The 23,720-nt window shown below is 51.4% G+C and overlaps 1 protein-coding gene across 1 annotated transcript; it reads left to right on the forward strand.

Moving 5' to 3' along the window:
• Positions 1-259: 259 nt before the first annotated feature.
• Positions 260-12,384, forward strand: LOC101748770 (maestro heat-like repeat-containing protein family member 7). The gene is made up of 20 exons (XM_015280690.3): positions 260-3,725; positions 3,924-4,003; positions 4,201-4,326; positions 4,597-4,676; positions 4,789-4,900; positions 5,215-5,304; positions 5,556-5,660; positions 5,899-6,051; positions 6,191-6,342; positions 6,723-6,861; positions 7,706-7,857; positions 8,238-8,385; positions 8,959-9,096; positions 9,512-9,688; positions 10,153-10,308; positions 10,455-10,556; positions 10,678-10,780; positions 11,020-11,079; positions 11,275-11,426; positions 12,080-12,384. Exons 1-19 carry the CDS (start codon positions 3,608-3,610, stop codon positions 11,421-11,423), a joined length of 2,340 nt encoding a protein of 779 aa, XP_015136176.2. The 5' UTR covers positions 260-3,607; the 3' UTR covers positions 11,424-11,426; positions 12,080-12,384.
• Positions 12,385-23,720: the final 11,336 nt, after the last annotated feature.

The raw sequence follows: 23,720 nt of genomic DNA on the forward strand, positions 1-23,720 counted from the left end.
TATTGTCCCACAGTGTACACCAAAAAAAAGACTCTTTACTAATTTATTCAGTCTAAAGCTGAAGGTGAGACAGCTAGGGAGCACACACCGCGGAGATGAGTAGTAGAAGAAGGGACAATCACTTGTCTCATGAGCAGTTTTATCTTTCCCTCTAAATGAAAAATGGAAATGGAACAGTGAAGACTTCTGGGAGATGTAGTTCTTCTCTTCAGAGAACCAGCTATCTGGAAAAATTGACAACCCATGGAACTGGGGCATTAACTCTCTAACTCCCAGTGCACTACATGATGTTCTGATGTAGAAAACTGATAACAAAAAACATAAAACCATGATGTTCCACTCCTTAGTCCACCTCACTATATCATGCTTTAATATATATATGATCAAACAATAATTAACATACATTAAACACACGCACACTCACACATTTCTATACATTCATGGAATTATTGCACTCCCTCAGCATCAAATACCCTTCTGGTACACACTGAATATCCTCATTTTTCTGCATTCAATGCCATGGTCTTTGGCCCAAGAATATCAAGTGAATTCTCTAAATGTGTCCCATTCTCTGACTCATTTCTTCATGGGGTGCCATGCTGCCATATGACCTGTTTCTTGAGACCTGATATGGTATTTCAGGTGGTAGCATGGGGTACTGGTTATGTTTCAAGCCACCCAGTGGTTGCCTCCACCATGGTAAGCACATAACACTTACCACTGCAGGTCTGTGGCAAGATGGTATAATCAACCATTTTGCCATCGCCCTTCCCCCCAGAGTGATTTCATCCTCTTGGTTGTTTAATTGCGGTGCATGTTTCATAGTCATGAATAACCTGTGCAATAGTGTCCACAGTTAAGTACACACCTCAGTCTCTAGCCCACCTGTATGTTGCATCTCTTCCTTGATGGCCTGAAGTCTGGTGGGCCCACCAAGCTAGAGATAATTCACCCTTGTGTTGGCAGTCTAAGTCTATTTGTGCCACCTCAATTCTGGCAATTCAATCTACCTGATGGTTATTTTGTTGTTGTTCAGTACCCTGACTCTTGGGCACAGAAGCATGTACATGATCCTCCCTTACATCCATATTCTATGTTCAGGCAGCAGTGTCTTCCCACAGTTCAGCAGCCCAAATAGGTTTACCACTTCAATGCCAGTTGTCTTGTTCCTACTGCTATGACCACCCCATAAGGCATTTGTCACCATCCATGAGTCAGCATAAGGATACAGAATTGGCAGTCTCTCCCGTTCAGCAGCATCTAAGGTCATCTGGACAGCCTTTACCTCTGCAAATTGGCTTGATTCTCCTTTTCCTTTGGTGGCATCTGCAACTTGTCATGTGAGGCTCCACACAGCAGATTTCCATCTGCAATGCTTCCTCACAACGTGACGTGATCCATCTGTGAGCAGGGCAGATTTCCTTTTGTTTTCAGGTAATTTACTGTATGATGGGGCCTCTTTAGCATGCCATGCTTCTTGTCCTAGTGGTGTTCCAAACTTTTTATTACAGGCTAGTCCATGATGACTTCTAAGATTTCCGGCTGAATAAGGTTCCCCATCTGGGCTCGCTGTGTAATCAATGCAAGCCAATTAATCCAAGTGGCATCAGTGCCATGATGGGTGGGGGGAACCTTTCTTTTAAACACTGAGCACTGGCAGTCAAGCTGCTAAAAAGAGCTGGGTTTCCTTACTGTTTGATTACTTTGGAAGCAGCTCAAACCCCCTCATAGACAACTAAGATCTCCTTTGCAGACGGAGTAAAATACTCTTCAGACCCTCTATATGCTTGACTCCAGAATCCAAGAGGTCAGCTTCAGGGAACTCCTGGGGCCTCTCTGCAGCAGAGAGCATAAACAAAAAATGTATAACACACTCAGATTCTCTGAGGCTGGATCCAGGGCTCGGATGTTCCCTCGGTTATCAGCAAGCCCCTTCCATTTCAACCTGACTTCTGCGTCTATCTGTTATGCCTCTCTCTTTCTGATCCCCGAAATGATCTCCGGCATACTGGCTTGATAAAGAATAAAGAACAAGGCTTCCGGGGGAAGAGAGGAAAAAGTGTTACAGAGCAGCACTGATAAAATGAGTAAATATTACCAAAAAAAAAAAAAAAAAAAAAAAAGGAAAAAGAGCCAACGGAGTACAATTTTACCCAGACCACCCCAATGGACAGGGACTCCAAGGGGAGGCCAAGGCATCAGCTGCACCTCTATGGAGCAATGTGAAAACAGATAGTGTTCTCCATGGCAACGTGACATGGTGAGATTTCAGCCAAGACTTGCTTTGTCTGATGGACAACAGGTTGATCATGAGCCAGCAGTGTGCTCTGTGGTCGGGAAGATCAGCAGTAACCTGGGGTGCACTAAAAAAAGGGTGGCCAGCAGGTTGAGGGAGGTGATTCCCTCTGTTCTGCCCTGGTGTGGCCACATCTGGAGCACTGTGTGCGCGCCAGGCTCCTTGCTGTGTTGCCCAGCAATGGCACAAGAGGCAACAGGCACACACTGGACCACAGGGAGTTACTCTGGAACATGAGGAAGAATTTCCCTGTGAGGGCGGCAGAGCACTGGAGGAAGCTGCCCGGAGGGGCTGCGGAGTCTCCTTCTCAGGAGATCATCAGCATCTGCTTGGATGCTTTCCTCAGCAATCTAATCTAGGGAATCTGCTTTAGCAGACGGTTGGGCTGGATGATCTCGAGAAGTCATTTCCAGCCTCTTCAGTTCTGTGATTCTGTGATGTTGCACCTAAGCACCTTTGTCTGTCCCGCCTTTTGCAGATGGACCTGGGGTCTGCCCTGGTGGTAATCTCATTTCATACTGTCTTTGACTCAGCTTGCAGCTGTAACTTCAGCCTGGCTATGGTCAAGCAAAGAATAGGCTTGTTACTGAGCAGGTTTCTTTTTTAAGTAGAACAGCAGCTTGTCTACAGAAGGTGTAGGCCAAGTTTTAGTGTCTTCTGACGCAGCGGATGAAGGATTTTCTGCTGGGCCCAAATGCTGGGCAGAGCTGACCTAAGCAAGAGGTTTAAAATGGCGCGCAAACAGTGACAGGGGATGCAGGTGATCCGTAGGGCAGAGAACAGAAATATTAAACAGAGCAAATTTGGGAGGAGCCTCCTGGTCATTTATTTTCAAGAAAGAAGCAGGCTTCATAGGGATGCAGAGCACAGCAATCCTGTGCTGTGAGAAGGAAGATTGCTGAGTCTAGCAGACAAAACCTCACACAGGTGAGGTGCCTCCCAGCAGAAGCACAACAGCCTGGGCAGTCCAGCTGCTCTCAGGCCCACTTCCAAAGCGTTCTGGCTAAGCGGGCGCACACATCTCTCCTGCTGAGGAGTTTGGTCTACGCCATTTGAACCGGGGTCCAGAGCCAGCCCCGCCCGGGCGGGGCAGCGTGTCACAGTGGGGCCCTTTGTGACACGTCCCTGTGTCACCCAGGCATAGCTGGCGCCGACACGGCAGCCCCGCAGTGTCCGTCAGGACAGCGAGGAGACAGGGCAGCAGTGTGCGGGTCTGGCGAGGAGCCCCCCGAGCGCAGCCCACGTCGTTTTCCTCAACCCCCGGCAGCCCCGCGGCTGCCCCCTCCCCACCCTCAGCTCTCATCCAGCAGGATGGAGAGGAAACCTCCTAAACGCCCCAGGGTAGCCTGGGAGGAGAGTGGGGCTCCCCGGGAGAGGAAACCTCCACCGGAGCCCTACGAAGTGACCGAGGTGGAGCCGCTGCGTGCTGGTGAGTGAGAGCCCCCAGCGTGGTGGGCAGGGCTGGGGCAGCGAGTCCCCCTGCTCAACACCAGGGCCCCTTGTCCTGACAGGCACAGGCAGACTGTGCCAGGGAGCGGGCCCAGGGCTGGAGAGGGCAGAGCTCCTTCCTCTGCTCGCGCCTGCCTTTGGCCCCTCTGCAGCGCTGCTCTCTCTCCCCCTTGCTTAGATGCTGACTGGCTGCCTGTGTACGCAGTGGAAAAGGAGGCTGTAGATTGCATCGAAGCCTATGTCAAGAGGAAGGAAAAGGTAACTGCAGCTGTCCCCGTCTTGGCCGTGCCTGCATCTCCAGACGGTCCCTCGGGCTCAGCCTTCAGGCTGCTGGCTGGGCACAGCTGCTGCTGCCCTCCAGGCATCCCGCACTGCTCCGCAGCCCACAGCGCTCCGTCATCCCCCTGGCCGTGGCTCTCCCTGCTCACACTCCTTGGTCTCTGTGTGCCTCCCAGGATCTGGTGCAGAAGATGCAGTTCCTGAACTGCATTTGCCTACTCTGCAGCAGTGCCATAAGGAAGGGCTTGACAGTCAGCCTGGACATCTTCAGCTTCCTAAATGATCTGCCAGAGCACATTGAGGTGAGGGGGCACGGCGCCCTGGTACCTGCACCCTGTGAGGAGGACAGGGCAGGGGGAGAGGGAGGCAGGGAAATCGTGCACGGACACCAAGGTGCCCCAGCTGGGACTCCAGGTGTTGCTGAGACCTCAGCAGTGGAGGTGGACAGCAGCATGTGTGTGCCAGGGCTGGTTAAGGGGCACGGGGGCTACGCGGGCCCTACCAGCCGGTGCCGGGTTTGCTGGTGCTGGGTGCTGGCAGCTGCCGGGTGCCATCCTGGTTGTGCTTTGCAGGTTCTGTTGTGCGAGGAGCCCAGGGAGCAGCTGACCACAGCACTGAGATACCACTGCATGAATGCTATTGCTGCCTTGAGGTACCTGCCCAGCCCCTGCTTTGGCCAGCACAACCCCAGGGCCCTGTTCCTGTTCCACCCCTGCCTCAGCATCGAGGTACTGCTCCTAGCAACAGTGTCTCTCTATTTGCAGCGAAGCGATGGCACTTTCAGAGAGCGGAATATTACACCTCTTAAACGTGTGCTTCAATGTCATCTTCTACCTTCCTCCAACCAGGGTCTTGAACATTTGCCTCTACAACCATGTAGGTACCAAGTGAACTCCTGAACCTCAGGCCTCTCAACATCTTCCTGGATTCTTTGTATCCAGAAGTTAAGAAAGACATTTGCCGGGCAGGCTCTCAGCCTTGCTTCCCCTCACCCCTCTTACTCTTGCCATGGGGCTGGCAACACTTGGTGCTCGCAGCCTGGTCTGCACACAGCAGCTTTGCAGCCCCAGGGTCTCCCTGTGCATGGATCTGTGGGTGTCCTTCCTTGGCAGCCAGAGGGGTTCACAGCAGTCTCGTGGTTGTGAGGGGGAACTCTGAACGACTTCCACAACCCACTGTTCTCTTCACAGACCCTGAGTGCTATGGACAACATGCTACAGATCGTGCTAGGCAGCCATCCCACCTCCAGCGTCAATAAGCAGCTGCAGAGCATCTTTGAGGTCTGTCCACTGTGAAGCTCTGCCCCCAGAGCTCCCTGTAGTAGAATATGAGCCCTCTCCTTGGAAACGGCACTGGCTGCAGCTGGAGCCAGCAAGGGACCTCAGTGGCAGTAGCCTGAGGATGGGCTTGGCACAAGTTCAGGGGAAGCCTGGGTGGATGCTGTGATTCCAGCCAGGAGCTCAGCAGACCTGCTTCTGCTGGAGTTGGCATCAGCAGCTTCCAGGCTAACCAGCAGCTCCTCTCCTCCCAGTTGCTGCTGTCCTTCACCTACTCTGGGATCAAATATGTGCGTGAGAGGGCCATGGAGCGGATCTGGAAGCTCTGCGGTTTCACAGCCAGCAGTTTCAGGCAGCAGGTAAGGAGAGACGAACATTCCAGCCAGGCTCTCTCCCTTTCTTTTTGCATCCCAGAGCTGCCTCTACAGCTCAGGGCTACCTGCAAGACAAGCTCGGGCACAGGTGGGAGCCCTCGGCATGCTTCTGCCCTGAAGGAAGTGTCTTCTTTTGCCCTTTTCCTCTGGTCTTCCCCCTCCACACCATGTTCTCACACTCAGTTTGACTTATCTTCCCTCCCTTTTTTCCTTCCTACCATAGCTGCTTGGAAAACTCCTGGACCCTCCTCAGACTACAGGCATCGTCCTCAAGACCCTTGAAAAGACCACTGCTGACTGCAGCGCTGAGGACAAGGAGTATGCCAGGATTATACTGGATTTGGTTTTGAAAGACCCTGACACCTGGCTGACGGACGTAAGCAGTCAGATGCTCTTGGGCACCTGAAGCCATTTTAAGCCAGGGCAGTGCACTGGGAAGAACAGAAATCTCGGTGGCACACGGCAAATGGCTGCAGTACAGCAGCAGCGGTATTCTCCCTCTGTCCTCCCAACAGGTGCCAGAGATTCTGGGCTTCTGGAGAAAGATGAAAAGGAACAGCACGTCAGTTCAGGCCATCTTCCTCTCAGTGCTTGATGTGCTGGCAGGCCGGTTTCCCAGGGATGTGTTAACAAGCGTGTTGACCCAGCTACCACACACTGATCAGAGGTATCAGCCCCGCATCTTTGTTCCATGAGAAGAGCAGGGCTCAGGGATGCTCCGGCTGCCAGAGCCAAGGAAAGCCGCAGGACATCCTGAGGAGCAGGCCCGCCACCCACTGTGCTTAACAGTGCTGCTGGGCCGCTCAGGGCCGAAGCAGCCAACGCCAACCATGGCAGCCCAGAGCCCCCATCGGGTTCCTGCCCTGCCCCTCGGGAAAGGCCGTCTCAGCCTCTCCTGCTGGCCCAGGCTGGGCCCCCAGGCCTCCCCAAGCACGCGGGGCAGCAGGGCCAGGGCTGCAAAACAGCCTAGGGCCTGCCGGGCCTGCCTGAGCCATGGCGCTGTGGCTGAGGCAGCCCTGCCGACACAACATTGCTCTTTGCTTGCAGCACTACCCTGGAGGTCTGGAAGATGGTGCTTACCCTGCCGGAATCTTCCGAGAGGATCTTGGATGAACTGTACAGCATTCTCCAGGACAAAGAGCTGTGCAGGATCGCCACAGCGGAGTCGGGCCTCCTCCGGCTGACTGTGAGTTACCAAACAAGGGACTGTGCTCCCCTTCAGGGCTCTCTTTCCCCAGCTCCCTGCCTTTCCCTGCCTTGCTTCCCAGACTGGAAACCTGGGGCAGGACAGGGGCAGAGTTGGGGCCGTGGCTTGGGCTAGGGAGAGGCACGGCCTCTGCACAGAAGGAGAAGGCTGCAGGGCCAAGGAGAAGTGCCCATGGCCACCCACGTCTGGTGCCATTTTTGTGCCAGCTCCTCGAAGGTCAGTTGCTCCTCAAGGCGTGACAGCAAGAGGCTGCGCTGGTCTGAGGGCAGGAGGAGCAGGCCTCGTCCCTGGCAGCACAGCTTGGTTGTCCTTGGTGACGTGAGGCCCCTGTGCTGGGGCCCAGCCTGGCCGCTGTGCAAAACATCTCCTGCCAAGGGTACTTGCAGACCCTCCAGTGCTCCCTTTTCTACCAGCGCCAGGCATTCTCTCCAGGTGCCACAGCAGGGATGTGGAGGCCAGGCAGGCAGCGTATGCCCCGGAGGCATTACCGAGGGTCAGCCCTGTCTCCTGTACGTCCCGGTGCCTGGGGAGCTCTGCTTTGACCTGGTGGGGTGGCTGGGGGAGCACTCTGAGGCACAGGCATTCCGTGCTGGAAACCTGTTGCACTGCTGTGCATGACCACATGGTGCCTTTGTGCAGAATGTGGTTCCAAAGCATCTACCTTTGCACCAGCCATGCCAATAATACGTCCTGCCCTCCACTGCTGTTTGGCACCTGAAGCCATTTTAAACCTGCAAAGAGCAACAGGAAAGGCAGCAATAGCAGTGGCTGGGGGGCAAATGGCTGCCGTGACAGCAGAATTCTCGCCGTCTTCTTGCAACAGGTGCCAGAGATTCTGGGGTCCATCCATAGAAGCCTGGAAAGAAACAGCAAATCACTTCAAAAGACACTCTTCTCACTGCTTGATGTTCTGACCATCCAGTTTCCCAAGGATGTGCTGAGGAGTGTGTTGACCGACCTTCCACAAACTGACAGGTATCAGCCCAGACAGCCCTACATCTTTGTTCCATGTGAAGAGCAGGGATCAGGGATGCTCTGGTTGCCAGAGCCAAGGAAAGCTGCAGGAAGGACATCCCGAGGAGCAGGCCCTCCACCCACTGTGCTTAACAGTGCTGCTGGGCCGCTCAGGGCCGAAGCAGCCAATGCCGACCATGGCAGCCCAGAGGCCCCTGTCACACTCCTGCCCTGCCCCTTGCAAAAGGCCATCCCAGCCTCTCCTGCTGGCCCAGGCTGGGCCCCCAGGCCTCCCCACGCACGCGGGGCAGCAGCACAGCCTGGGGCCTGCTGCGCCTGCCTGAGCCATGGCACTGTGGCTGAGGCAGCCCTACTGACACAGCATTGCTCTTTCTTTGAAGCACTACCCTGGACATGTGGAGCAGCGTGCTTCCCGTGCTGAAAACGTCAGAGCACATCTTGGACGAACTGAGCAATGTTCTCCAGGACCAGCGGTTGTGTGAGATCTTTAATGTCACCACAGCAGAGTTGGGCCTCCTTCGCTTGACTGTGAGTTTCCAGACAAGGCACCGTGCACTCCTTCGGGGCACTCTCTCCCCAGCTCCCTGTCACCCTATTCCCTATTCCCTATTCCCTATTCCCTTCCCTTCCCTTCCCTTCCCTTCCCTTCCCTTCCCTTCCCTTCCCTTCCCTTCCCTTCCCTTCCCTTCCTTTCCCTTCCCTTCTCTTCCCTTCCCTTCCCTGAGGCAGGGCTGTTGCAGAGTCAGAGCCCTGGCTGGGGCCTGGGAGAGCCGTTGCCTCCATGCAGGCTGAGCCGGCTCTAGTGCCCGTGGCCACCCATGGCTGCTGCCTCCTTTGTGCCAGCTCCTGCTGGTCAAGCGCTCCTCAAAGGCTTCAGAAGGTCAGAGGGCAGGAGGAGCAGGCCAGAAAGTCATCCTGCATAGCGCTAGGTCTGGGGGGCAGAGGGATGGTGTGGCCCTCCAAAGGTGCTGGGGAGATACCGCCCCAGGCCAGGTGGTGTCTCCCCAGTGCCATGCCCCGAGCTGCCAGAGGAGCCAGGAGCTGCACGGTGCAGGGAGTCCTGCTGCCTCTGCCTGGCTCTCACTGCTGCCTTTGTTTCAGGTGATGCATCCCACAGAAGAGAACATGCAGCAGCTGTGTCAGCCAGCACGCCTCCAGAGGCTTCTGAAGATCGAAAGCCTGCCACTCCTCTGGCTGGTGCTCACAGGCCTTGTCCTGCTGTCCGAGAGACCTGAGACGGTGAGCAGGACCTAGTCAAATGAAGCCCTCCTGCTGGCAGCCCGGCACTGGGGCAGTGCGCAACACTGTGCCTTGGCCTTGCCTGAGACTCAGGAGGTGGGGTGGTGGCCGTGGTGGGTCCTGGTGCCTGCCTGGGGAGATTTCCAGGACCCTTCCAAATGGGTTACCAGGGGGCCTGTTGGCAAAGGGGGTGGCTGAGCAGGGGGCACAGAGTCTTTGCTCACCTGTCCTCCTTCTCCTACCTTCCCCATCACTGTAAGTGCACGCCTGGCCACCACCTGCTGGATTCTACTGCTGCCGTTCCTGTGGCAGCTGCCAGCAAGCAAAGCGTGTGGCTGCTGCTCTGTACTCAGAGTTTTTAGGCCGGGGTGGCCACTGCCCTCTTGATGAAAAGGAAATTGTGTGTTTTGTACAGGCAGGAGTGATACGGGCCCTGCTTCCAGAAGTCATGGAGACCCTGCGCTTTGCCAGCACGCCCATTACTCTGAAGGTGCTCAATATCTTCAGAAATGTAATGCGCAATCTGGGGAAGAGGCAGGCCAGTCCCATTGCTCTGCAGCTGGCTGAGAAGATTCTGCCTCTTTTTAATCACGTAAGTCTGCTGTGGGAGGCTGAGAGCCGTGGATGGGTGCTGGACAGGAGGGCCATCACCTTTCTTTGCTTCTCCAGGCTCTTGAGAATGAGATGGGTTACTTTCTGACCCTCCAGTGCTCCCTTTTCTACCAGCGCCAGGCATTCTCTCCAGGTACCACAGCAGGGATGTGGAGGCCCAGCACGCAGCGCGTGCCCCGGAGGCATTGCCGAGGGCCAGCCCTGTCTCCTCCTTGTCCCAGTGCCTGGGGAGCTCTGCTTTGACCTGGTGGGGTGGCTGGGGGAGCACTCTGAGGCACAGATCTTCCGTGCTGGAAACCTGTTGCACTGCTTTGCACGACCACACTGCGCCTTTGTGCAGAATGTGGCTCCAAAACATCTCCTTTCTCATCAGCCATGCCTACGCTCGTGCTCCCCACGGGCAGTGAGAGTGTGTTGCTGAGGTCCTCCTGTGTCTTCCCTCAGGTGTCAAGTGAGGTGCGAGAAGGTTCCATCAGCCTCTTCAAAGATATGATGGAAGCTGTGGTGTGGTGTAAGAAGGGAAACATGAAGAAGGCTGTGCGCAGGGGCCTGCTCCCTCTGCTCTTTCAGATGAGCGACGAGACCCCGAGCGTAGCACAGGTACGAATTTCAGACTTGACCAATATACGGGCAAGGGTGTGCTGACACCTCAGCGGCGGTCTGGGAACTGAGAGCGAGTTCAGCATGCATTCAGACACTGGGAAGTGGGTCTGTGGTGCCATCTCCCTGCATCTGTTGTTCTGTAGGCATCTGGGGAAGCCCTCGTGGCGTGTGCCAAGTTCCTGAAGTGGAAGGAGCTCAAGCACCAGGCCCGGGAGGAGAACACAGTGGGGATCAGGATGTGTTTGGTAAGGACAATCACACAGCCCCCACCTTTTAGCTGGGGGAAAGGGGATGCTGGCAGGAGGGGTTGCACCAGCAGCAGCCGGGGAGGCTCTGCAAGCCCCATGCTTTTCTGCTCTTCTCCAGCTGCAGCAGGACAGGAGGAGAGTGGAAGGCTACCTGTGGCAGAGCCTGCCATACCTGAAGGATTCTCAGGCCTCCTTGCGATGCGAGGCTGTCACATTCCTTGGTGAGCACAACCCCTGGGTCCTTCTTTGGGCCTTGCCCTGGCAGCAAGGCCCAGCTCTTCAGCCCCCAGATACACCCTGCCCATGCTGGTGGCCGTGATGGGTGCCTCGCTCAGGTCCCCACTCAGGCACCCTCCCTGCCTGTGGCACGGGAGGGGAAGCAGCTGGGCTGGCTGGGCTGCAGCCTGTGCTCCGGGGAGCGTGTTGGGGAGCGGGGGTCTGACGGGTAGTCTTTCCCTAGGGCTGGCTGTGCAGCACTCCAGGGAACAAAGTGAGGAAATGCTGAATGAAATCTGCAATGGTGAGTGTGCGCAGTGCTGTGTGTGCTGGGCAGGTGGAGCACTCCTGAGCAGTGGCTTCCAGCTGGTCTCTCAGTCTCACGTGCTCCTCCTGGCCGGGAAGAACAATGAGGAGGGCTGGCACAGTCCGGAGGGGATGCCGCTTGGTCTCTGCAGGTGCGTGGGTTTCATCTCTGCTCTCTTCCCTTCTGTTGCAGCCCTTCAGCCTTTGGAAGATGACGCCCATCCGGCAGTCCGTTCCCTGGCAGCTGGGACAATCCAGATGCTGAGACATGAAAGGCAGCAGGCGGCATCAGCACGGAGCAGGCTCGCAGCGCTTTGCTGCTGGCCCTGCATCGCCATCTGAAATGTAATTCTTGTACCCTAACGTTGCTAGGGCAAGCATTCCTGTCAGGCAAGGCAGACCCCCTTAACAATGGAAGGTGCCCAGGGGCATGGAAGCCTTGAAACAGAGAAAGGAGCCTAGCTGGCTAGACCTGGGTCTGTAGTTAGTGACTGACTAAGGTGCCGTATTCTTCTGGGCTCTGCAGCCCAGCAGGCCCTGTCCCTGGCGGTGCAGCTTGGTGGTTCTTGGTGACGCGAGGCCCCTGTGCTGGGGCCCAGCCCGGCACCTGAGCCAAGCATCTTCTGCCAAGGGTACTTGCAGACCCTCCACAGTGCTCCCTTTTCTACCAGCGCCAGGCATTCTCTCCAGGTACCACAGCAGGGATGTGGAGGCCCAGCACGCAGCGCATGCCCCGGAGGCATTGCCGAGGGCCAGCCCTGTCTCCTCCTTGTGCCAGTGCCTGGGGAGCTCTGCTTTGACCTGGTGGGGTGGCTGGGGGAGCACTCTGAGGCACAGACGTTCCGTTCTGGAAACCTGTTGCACTGCTTTGCACGACCACACTGCGCCTTTGTGCAGAATGTGGCTCCAAAACATCTTCCTCATCAGCCATGCCTAGGCTTGTGCTCCCCACGGGCAGTGAGAGTGTGTTGCTGAGGTCCTCCTGTTTCTTCCCTCAGGTGTCAAGTGAGGTGCGAGAAGGTTCCATCCGCCTCTTCAAAGAAGTGATGGATGCTGTGGTGTGGCCTAAGAAGGCAAACATGAAGAAGGCTGTGCGCAGGGGCCTGCTCCCTCTGCTCTTTCAGTTGAGCAGCGACAAAGAATGATTCTGCAAAGCTTCTTTGCTGACATTTAGCTCTTAAAATAACGACATTATTTTTAGTATCCTACGTTATTTTATACATTTTATGTTTTGTTAGTTTTGTATTAAATTATATTTTTACATTTAAATATTTTTGTAATAAAATATATTTTTATATTTATATATATTCTAATGTTTTCTATTTTATTATTAGTATTGCATTAGAGATGCTCCCTTACATCCATATTCTTGGTTCAAGCAGCAGTGTCTTCCCACAGTTCAGCTGCCCAAATGGGTTGAGCGAATGAAGCAGAACCTCTATATGCTCCACTCCAGAGTCCAAGAGGTCAGCCTCAGGTATCTCCTGGGGCCTCTCTCCAGCAGGAGTCTAGAGGATGGTTTTTGCAGCGTGTCCCATCCTTACCGGCCCCAGGGCCGTGGCACAGGCTCTCTCCTGTTTACTTTGCTCAAAAGCCCGCTGCTGCTCGGGGCCCCACCTAACATTCTTCTTCTTCTGCATCACCTGATCAAGAGGGCTTACAACGAGGCTATAGCTCAGAACATGCATTCTCCAAAAGCCCACTGTGCCCAGAAAAGGTTGTGTCTCTTTCTTACTAGTGGGGGAGACGTAGCTGTAATCTTGTTGACCACATCCACTGGGATGTGATGATGCCCATTGTGCCATTTTATTCCTAGCAAATGAATTTCCTGTGCAGGTCCTTTCGCTTTGCTTCACTTAATAGCAAAACCAGCTCACAGAACCTTCTGAATTATTCTCTCCCCTTTCTCAAAAAATTCCCCTGCTGTCTTGTCCACACAATAACGTCATCAATGTACTGTAAGTGCTCAGGAGCACCGCCCTGTTCCACTGCAATTTGGATCCATCTCTGGCAAATTGCTGGGCTGTGTTTCCATCCCTGCAGCAAACAGTTCCAGGTGAAAGAAAACTGTGGCATGCACTCCACGGCCCAAGGAATGGGCCCAACCACTTGTCTGCTTCTGACTCCAGTTCCTACTGGAGTTAGTCTAGCATGTCCGGCACAGCAGCGCTCAGTGGGAGTGTGCCTTCATTCAGGCCACGGTAGTGTACCGTCAGCCTCCACTCTCCACTGCCTTTGTGCACCGGCCATATAATCACCAATCACAAAATGTAGCACTTGGAAGGGACCTCTGGAGATCATCCAGTCCAACATCCTGCTTCAACTCGCCTTCAAACAGAACCACAGCTCCCTTTCTGTGGGCCTGCTCTCCAGCCTCTCATCCTCCATTCCCCATAAATACAAGGTTACCCCATCTCAGTGTACAATCCAACACTTACTCTTGATAAACTACATGTAGTCGGTGATTGCCCAACCCTCTAATTCTTTAAGATCACTCTGCAAGGCCTCTCTACTCTTGGGGAAGTGAAAAGTTCCTCCCAGTTTACTGTCTTCGGCAGACTTACTCAGTATACTTTTACGTCTTCAAGTCACTGATGTAAAAATCAATGATAACTGAGCCCTGCGGAATCCCATTCAAGACTGACCACCAGCCTCACGGAACAGCATTTACCCCTCACACACCATGCTATGCTTTTATCTAGCTGTATGCTGGACATTTTGTCTAAGAGGATACTCTTGAGAAGTTGTACCAACAGCTTTGCTGAAATACAGCATGGCTAAGTCTGCTGGCCTCCGTTGGTCAGCTAGGTGAATAACTTCTGCAAAAGGGTAAGTTTGTTAAACACGACTTCCCCCTCGTGAACCCATGTCAGCTATGACCAATGACTGCACTATGAAATGCTTTTCAGTAACTCACAAAATAGTCTTCTCCATAACTTTATCAGGCACTGAAGTGCGACTGACAGGCCTCTAAATAATTACCGGACTCTCGTTACCCATCTTGAAAACTGCAGTAACATTTGGCAGCTTCCAGTCGATGGGGGCCTCTCCACATTCCCTAGGCTTCTTTCTTCTTCATCTCCAGCAACAGCATCAACGCTCCAGAAAAATAGCCCCTCCTGGCGGTCATTCTTTGTGAGACATCCCTGCTCCGCTGCAGCAGCACCCGCCGAGGATAGCCGTGCCCGCCCTTTCCGGCCGCTTCGGCGTGCTTGGGGCGCCATTTGGAGCCAGCAGCGCTGCGGAGCGGCTGCCCCACGTGCTGCCCCTGAGCGCGGCCCTTTCACTGCGCGCACTCCTCAAGATGGAGGCGCGGCGCCTCCTCTCTTCAGTGCTGGCACGGAGCTACTCCACCTCTGTGGAGACGGAGCGGTGCCAATCCGACGTTCCGCATCTTTCTCCCTTCCCTGCCGCCCGCAGGTGAAGCTCCGCCGCGCCGCGGTGGCTCCGCAGCCTCAGCGCTGGGGCGGTGCGTGCGGTGGTATTTGGGCGACGAAGCTGCGCGGAACGCGGCGGCCGCCCCTGGGGCGCCAGTCGAACGGCGCTCGCTCCTGAGTCAGCGGCGGTGGGCGGCATGTCGCCGTCGGCCCGTCCCCGCCGAGCGTCCCCGGCCCTCCAGCGCTAACCCCCAGCTCCTCTGCTGTTCACGCACAGGAGCGACGGGGCGGCGGAGGCTCCCCCGGCAGCTGTCCGCCGCCGCCAGGTAGACTGGCTGCCGCGGCCTCAGGTGTCGGCGCGGGAGGAAAGGGGCGGCAAATGGAGCCGGGCGCTGCCCGGCTGGCGGCTGAGCTCCGCGCTGAGCGCTCTGTAGCGCCCGCTGCCGAGGAGCCGGGCCCGCGGGGAGGTGCAGCCCGGAACTGCCCTGCCGGCAGCCCAACTCGCGGGCTTGTGCTCGAAGTCATGAAGCCTACTAATCGGTTTGAATAAAAGGGGTCTTCTTTGCCCTCTGACATGCATTCCTGCTGGTGTATTGGCATCCTTTTCTGGTGCAGTTCTTGTAAGTTGACGCCACAGACTTGGTGTACACCTGACTCTCTCAGGATGATGCTCTTGGTGTGGATCACCAGGAACAAACGTGGGCTCATGCAGCATTTCCGTCATGGCGCATTCTCTGAAATAATTGATGCTTTTTTCCGTAGCAGTCCATTTCTTTATCTCAGGCATTGGATCATCTTTGTAGGGGTATTTTTTTCCTTTCTCCTAAGGGAGAAAGACTAATTGACCAAAAATGGTATCAGAATGCAAGTTAACCCAGTACAGTACCATACAATTGGAATTGGGGCTAATAAATCAAATCCAATGAGAGACAGTGTCCTGAACCAAAGGCCTGACTAATGCTGAAGTTGAGACGGTCAGGGAGCTCACACTGCAGAGACAAGCAGTAAAAAAAGGGGACAGTCTCGTGACTCATGAGCAGAGAGCTCCGGCTCTCTCAGCCTGTCCTCGCAGGGGAGCTGCTCCAGCCCTCTGATCATCCTTGTGGTCCTTCTCTGGACCCGCTCCAACAGCCGCGTGTCCTTCTTGTGCTGGGGGCCCCTGAACTGCATGCAGTACTCCAGGTGGGTTCTCACGAGAGCGGAATAGAGGGGCAGAATCACCTCCCTCGACCTGCTGGTCGTGCTTCTTCTGATGCGGCCCAGGATCCAGGTGGCCTTCTGGGCTGCAAGTGCACGCTGCTGACTCGTGTTAGTCTTTCATCAACCGACATCCCCAAATCCTTCTCCTCAGGGCTGCTCCCAAGCTATTCACCGCCCAAGCTGTATCAGTGCTTGGGACTGCCCCGACCCAGTTGGTGCAGGACCTGGTACTTGGCCTTGTTGAATTGCATGAGGTTGGCACGGGCCCACCTCTCAAGCCTGCCCAGCTCCCTCTGAATAGCGTCCTTTCCCCTGGTGTGTCACCTGCAGTGCTCTGCTTGGTGTCATCTGCAAACTCGCTGAGGGAGCGCTCAAACCTGTCCAGGTTGCCTACAGTGATGTTCAATAGCGCTGGACCCGGCACGGATCCCCGAGGTTCAGGTTGGAATAGACCTGTAAGATCATCAAGTCCAGCTCCAGACCATCCCCACCATGCCCTCTAACCAAGTCCGTCAGAGCCACCTCTACACGTCTCTTGAACATCTCCAGGGATGTTGTCATGGATTTGAAGGATGGACTGTTTGATGGATAAGGAATTGTTTGGCTGGATGCAGCCAAAGTGTTGTGATTAATGGTTCTGTGTTGGGCCAGAGACCGGTCACAAGCGGCATCTCTCAGGGGTCAGTCTTGGGACTGGCGCTCTTCAACATCTTCATCAGCAACACAGATGATGGCACTGAGTGCACCCTCAGCAAGTTTGCAGACGACACCCAGCTGAGTGGTGCAGTTGATATACTGGAAGGAAAGGAAGGCATCCAGAGAGACCTGGACAGGCTGGAGAAGTGGGCCCATGAAAACCTAGTGAGGTTCAGTGAGGCCAAGTGCAGGGTGCTGCACGTGGGATGGAGCAATCCCAGGTTTTGATACAAACTGGGGGATGATCTCCTTGAGAGCAGCCCTGCGGAGAAGGACTCGAGGGTCCTGGTAGACAAGAAGCTGGACATGAGCCAGCAGTGTGTGCTTGCAGTCTGGAAGGCCAACTGTATCCTGGGTTGCATTAAAAGAGGGGTGGCCAGCAGGGAGAGGGAGGGGATTGTCCCCCCCCCACTCGGCCCTTGTGAGGCCCCATCTGGAGTACTGCGTCCAGGCCTGGGGCCCCCAGCACAGGAAGGACGTGGAGCTCTTGGAGCGGGTCCAGAGGAAGGCCACTAGGATGACCAGAGGGCACCTCTCCTATGAGGAAAGGTTGAGGGAACGGGAATTGTTCAGTTTGGAGAAGGCTCCAGGACGACCTCGTTGTGGCCTTCCAGTACTTGAAGAGAGAGTATAAACAGAAGAGGGAACGGCTGTTTACAAGGCTGGATCGTGATGGGACAAGAGGGAATGGTTTTAGAGAGGGGAGATTTAGGTTAGATATTAGGAGGACGTTTTTCACGCAGAGGCTGGTGACGCACTGAAATAGGTTGCCCAAGGAGGTTGTGGATGCCCCATCCCTTCAAGCAATCAAGGCCAGGCTGGATGTGGCTCTGGGCAGCCTGGTCTAGTGGCTGACGACCCTGCACACAGCAGGGGGGTTGAACCTGGATGATCATGGTGGTACTTTTCAACTCAGGCCACTCTATCATCCTATGAGTCTATGATTCTGTGATATATTTAGCGTACATGGGGGTAGCGAGGCCCTACAGAGGGATCTGGATAGGCTGGGTAGCCGGGCTGAAGCCAATGGGATGAGGTTCAACAAGACCAAATGTCGGGTCCTGCACTTTGGCCACAACAACCCCAGGCAACAGTACAGGCTTGGGGCAGAGTGGCTGGAAGACTGTGTCGAGGAAATGAACCTGGGGGTATTGATTGATGCTAGACTGAACACGAGCCAGCAGTGTGCCCAGGAGGCCAAGAAGGCCAATGGCATCCTCCTGGCTTGTATCAGAAATAGTGTGGCCAGCAGGAACAGGGAAGTAATTGTCCCCCTGTACTCAGCCCTGGTGAGGCCGCACCTCGAGTACTGTGTCCAGTTTTGGGCCCTCACTGCAAGAAAGACATCGAGGCCCTGGAGCTTGTACAAAGAAGGGCAACAAAGCTGGTGAGGGGTCTGGAGCACAGGCCTTAGGAGGAGCAGCTGAAGGAGCTGGGATTGTTCAGTCTAGAGAAGAGGAGGCTCAGGGGAGACGTTTTTGCTCTCTATAAGTACCTGAAGGGAGGCTGTAGTGAACTGGGGGTTGGCCTCTTCTCCCGTGTAACCAGTGATAGGACTAGAGGGAATGGCTTCAAGCTGTGCCAGGGAAGGTTCAGGCTGGACATTAGGAAATACTACTTCTCTGAAAGGGTGATCAGGCACTGGAATGGGCTGCGCAGAGAGGTGGTGGAGTCACTGAGCCTGGAGGTGTTCAAAGAGCGTTTGGATATTGTGTTGAGGCACATGGTTTAGTAAGGGCTATTGGTGATGGGTGAATGGTTGGACGGGATGATCCTGTGGGTCTTTTCCAACCTTAGCAATTCTATGATTCTATGATTTTATGAAAATTCCCAAACCAGCATTCATCATTCCTAAGAACCTCTTGGCCTTTCTTCAAGGTCTGTAAAGGCGGCTACCCCCTCCGTGTACAGAATAAGACTAACTTCATGGCGGATACATACGTAGCTTTGAGCAAGATACCTGCTCATTTTGCTGGGCCTGTGACAAGTACGAAGTAGGAAAGTAATTGCTCTCCTAGCTTCTTGCTAAGCTGAAGTGCTGGGAAGCAAAGCTCCTGCTTGCTCAGTAGTGCTGTGTGCCTGGTCAGGAGTGTCATGTGGAATAAGACAAATGGGTTTGTATTTCAGGGGAAAAAAAACATCTTTTCTTTTCTTATATCTTGGAGCTCCAGAAATCCAGACTCAGAGATCTTCGATTTTGAGTTTGTATTTCAAAATGGGGGAAAGAATGATCCTGCAAACCTTCTTTGCTGACATTTAACTCTTAAAATAACAATAATAATATTATTTTTACTACTAATAATAAAAACAACACACAAAAAAAACCAAAATGGATGATGAATAAAGGCATAGGGAGAAGAGTCACTTGAGGAAATTTCTTGTATGAGCTGAATTGGTACTGTGGTGGGAAGGTCCTTGTGCACAAGAATAGAGGAAGGAGCAAGCACATTTTGTCCTCTTTTAACAGTGCAATATGGTTCACTTTATTCTCATCAAGATGGTACTGGAACTTCACTGGATTATTGGAAAAGGGAAAACAATGCTGAAGTTGCATTTTTTGAAACTGAGATTATAGTAATTTTAAAAACCCACAGCAACAGAGTGGAGAAGATCATCAGCAAAGCCAGTATCTTTTGCCCTTTGAGTAAAAGCAACAGCAACAGACGAAAAAAGAAATAACTGGATGTTCATCTATTTCATGTACTTTGGTAAGGACATAAAAGCACGCAGACTTAGCTGTGGTTAGTGTAATGGTAGTGGCAAAAATTGCCAAGCTTCCTCCAAAAGAGGATTTGAACTTTTGTCTTTGCAACCAGGTATGTACTGAGTGAGCTACTTGAGACCTCTGCTCAAATCCTTTAGGTTTTCATTTCTATAGCCATCACTCTTCCTGAAGATCTCCTAATTTTGGTGTGGCAAGTTTACCTCTGTGTGTGACATATGCATTTTCTGACAACTGCTGTCACCCAGTTTGATAATCAAAATCATGCTTTTATTACTTTGTGCCTCGCTGATTAATCTGATTTTAAGAAAACCAGGCTAACTTTATTTGTTTTGTTCAACCCTGGCAACATCAAGATAACACAAGACATCTCTATTTTCAGGAGTGATTACAGTTGCTGAAGATATGAGATGCTGATAGAAGGCAACTTGACTTTGACTAAGCTAGACTGCTCCTGTAGGCCTTAACTCTGAAAAAAAAATGTGACAGAGCATTCAAGGAGATTCTGTGCACAGCATACACATGGTATAGCCTTTCAACAGCTTTTTTTTTAATCAATAGATATATTGAAATATAAAATACCTATTTCTAGGTAATTTGAAATTCCAGATTTTTTCTGGCTATGCAGAAATCAGAATTAACTCATTTATGTAGTCACTATCATTAAGTTACATGTGAATTTCCTTTTAACAATAATTTGTTTTATAACCAAATTGAAAAGAAACCCTTTTTCAAAAGAAAACATTCCTGTGATTAAGATGAGCATGCAAGAATGGGTACTTCAGGGCATTTTTCCTGCTGATTGATAGGATAGAGAAGATAAGGAAACCACCTAACAGGGAAAATGGAATAAGGAAGTGTGTTTATGCAGAGGCTCCTTAGTGGAGGATTCTGGTGACAGTGGTTTCTTTCCTTCTTACACTGTCATAACTCTAACTGAATTCTACATATACCACTCTCTTCCTTTGACAGATACCAGTTTGGGATATTTTTTCTTGTCACTCTGTGCTAAGCAGCACAGATATACATCTCAATACATTTATCTGGTGCCATTCAGCAACCTGAAGTAAGACACTCACCTGGGGCATAGCTGAATTTTATGGACTTGAGCACGTCTCTTTCATCTCATTACAGTAAGACATGTCACAGGTAGCAGCCCTGCCATCTCCCAGACTCCTTAACAAAGCTGTTCCAGCAACAGAAGGCTGCTTTTCCATGTCATTTAAGTAAATTATATTTAGAGCCTTTGAATGTAAATGAAGGTGATACCACCATCAGTGTCCTCAGTCTGCTTTTATAAAGAATAAAAGAAGCATCTGTGAGAGTTCCTACATGAGATATTAAAGGGAATTATTCTCAGCCAGTCAAAGATCATAGGAAAAAATATGAAATGGAGAAATAGAACCCAAAATACAGCAGAGAGCTGCTTTCACATGTCACCAAGGAGTGTTTAATGCATCCCAGTCTTTTACTGCCATGCATCAGAGCGGAATTTGCCATGAGATGTGTGGGGCCTTCTTTGTCTGCTTTTCGATACCTTCATTCCTTTTACCTGCTTGGATGTATGATGAAGACAGTAGGCTCCTGAGAATGAACTCAATATCTTAGCTTGCTGCAAGTAAGAAAATGTGGTCATGGGATTGTTTTGGAAAACTCCGTCAGTGTGAAATACCATTTTCCTTACCTTCAGATTAGAGAAATTGATGCATTTGCGTCTTCTCTGCACTATTTTCCAGATGTAACACCCTCTATAGCTGTCAACAGTGTCACTTCCCATTTTCCTTGTGATGGGTTTCTACTCCTTTGTATTTTGAAACAGATGTGCTAATTAGTCTTCCCACATCCAAGCACTGTGAACATATTTCATTTTCAAATGAGATAAGACCCACGCTTGAAACACCCACACTTACCATTTAGATAGCTTTGTACCACATATTGTAATGGGCCTGAGTTTTCATCATGACATTGACATTATCAACAATGAGCTTGTAAAGCTTTATACCTAATAGGCAGCCTCTACATAATAGCTTACCAACTCATATGAGAGTTTGAGTATTGGAAATGTACAAGAAAGAGAAAATTAAGAAAACCAATTACTGCTAGACTGTGTTCTGGGTTCCTGCTTTTCAATACCCATGTACATCAAGCTATTCAAACACACGCCGCTCACTTTGTTTTCCAAAATATGCAGGACTCTCATGCCTCATTCATTTATTTACTTATTTACTTAGCTCACACTTAAGGCCATGAGGCACAATCTGAAACAAAGGAAATTTCATTTAAACAGGAAAAAACACAGATATTCAGTGAGGTTGGCTGAAAGCTGGAGCAGGTTGCCCAGGGACGTTGTGAACTCAACATTCTTGGAAAAAATTACAATCTGACTGGACATGGCTTTGGGCAGCGCTGATCCTCGTCTTGGTGAGTGGCTGGACAATATGAGTTCTCTTTTAGCCTCAGTGATGTGGCGGCTTTGTGAATTATGTTCTTTGTAGGATAAATAAGGTTAACTTCAGCCTTCTACTGTTGTTCTTCTTTAAGCTCCTGAAGGTTGCAGCCTACTTTTTTCAAGGGAGAACTAAATATACTCCTTGGCATTCCTTACATCGTACATTGTCCCTTGTCACTTGCTTAATATGAGCATTCATAGTAAGGTAACAGCTCTACTTAGGGTCCTAACATGAGCAGCTGAAGACTTAGATTCTGCTGTACTTTCACTTCTTCTTCAGAGTTCCTCTTTTTCTACTTCTTTCACCTTCTCCTCTGATAACTTGCTATTCCTGTTCACACCAGAACACCTCGGGTGAGTTCAGTCTTCATTGTGCTGGGTACTGTGACAATCCCTAATTTTTCCACACAGCAAAAAGCCTGCATCCTTTTGCTCATTAGTTTGTCCCACATCTCACAGGCTGCATGCTTTTGTCTGTCTTGTTAGTCACTATTAAATGAGAAAAAGTCTCAAAATCTAGACTTTGAATCACACTTGTGAGCCATCACCACCAGACAGTTTTCACTCTTCCTTCGTTTCCTCACCAGACCTCAGATCATTGCTTGCTCTGTTTCCACAGGACACCATTAAGTGCTTTGCTGCAATTCAGACTAAGCTGTCCTGCCAGCTACAGTGATGTAAGTAGAAATTAGCTCATAGTGCTAGCATCAAGATTTTGAATTTTTCTTTCTGACTTACCATCATTTCTCTTTGGACTGGGGAAAAAGTCATCACTTTCTGTTTGTGACTCCATTTTCAGCTGACATAACTGCATTTTTGCAAATGCAATGTTGCAGTCAGACCTTCAACTCAAAAATTGGATCACATCTCTCTGCTGGAGTTTAATAAGCATAGGCCTACCAGAGAAATGTATGCCTCGCTTCACTATCAGGTGATATTCATGTCATCACCTCTTTGGCATTGAGTGCATTTGTGAGCAATTATTGTCAAACATCTGACAAAGAGGTTCTCACTGAGAATAGCAGCCAGTGCCACTGAACCAGACGGATGTGTTAGTTTCACAAAGTGGCATATTCCAGTTGTTTTGTGGCTTTGTTGCTCTCTTCCTTTTCTAAAGTTTTACAAAAATATTTTAAAACTTAAAATAAGTTTTGTTTCTCATATAAGCTAAGTATATATATTATATGAGGGCTGCTCCAAAAGTAATGGATCTGATTTTATGATGTTGGTGATATGGCAGTGAAGGTTGAACCTCACCACCAGTATCCTGTTACATTTTGTTGTACTGCAACAGATGGCAGCAGAGGGACAGTCTGACAGAAAAAGATAGGTCATGGAAGTGTGGATGAAGGAAAGGGGTGTGATTAGATTCCTCCATGTGGAAAAAATGGAACCCATTGACATCCATTGACACTTGCTGAATGTTTACGAAGACCAACCAGTGGGCGTGAGCACAGGGAGGTGGTGGGTGGTGCATTTCAACGGTGGCAACAATGAGGCTGATCACCTGCACTGATGCAGATGGTTGAGCTCAGTATTCAGGCTCTTGTACATTGCTAGTGAAAATGCACAGCTAATAGTGGCGAATTTGTTGAAAGAATAGTGCTTTGTAGCTGAAAATTTTCTCTCTCGAAGGGTTCTTTTGCCCCCTGTATCTGTTGAAGATTCCAAGAAAATAAAGAGAAGACTTTACTTTAGGAGCAATCTACGTATATGCAGCCCAAGACAATTCTTTGTCACTCAGTGCGGCCCAAGCAAGTTAAAAGGTAAGACTCGTATGTCCTAATATAACACCTGCGGATGAGATTTCAGTGCTGGCTTTATTTGAATATACTGAACAGTATATCACTTTAAGAGAAATGGCTCATGAACCCAAAGGAAAAATGGGTCTTAGAGCTGGTCCAGGCTTTCAGTAGGTACTGACAGGTAGGATGGGAGAAGGATAACATTGGAAAAGGTGGTGAGAAAAATTAACTAACAAATAAACAAATGTCTCCAGAAGAGTAGTGATGCATTGGAACAGGCAGCCCAGGAAGGTTATGGAGTCACCAGCCCTGGAGGTATTCAAGTGAAGAGTAGAGGTGGCTCTGACGGACTTGGTTATTGGGCATGGTGGGGATGGTCTGGAGCTGGACTTGATGATCTTAGAGGTCTGTTCCAACCTGAAGAATTCTGTGATTCCATGAAAAAGGACT

Source organism: Gallus gallus, chromosome Z (genome assembly GCF_016699485.2).
Source record: "Gallus gallus isolate bGalGal1 chromosome Z, bGalGal1.mat.broiler.GRCg7b, whole genome shotgun sequence".
In the NCBI taxonomy this organism is placed as follows: Eukaryota; Metazoa; Chordata; class Aves; order Galliformes; family Phasianidae; genus Gallus; species Gallus gallus.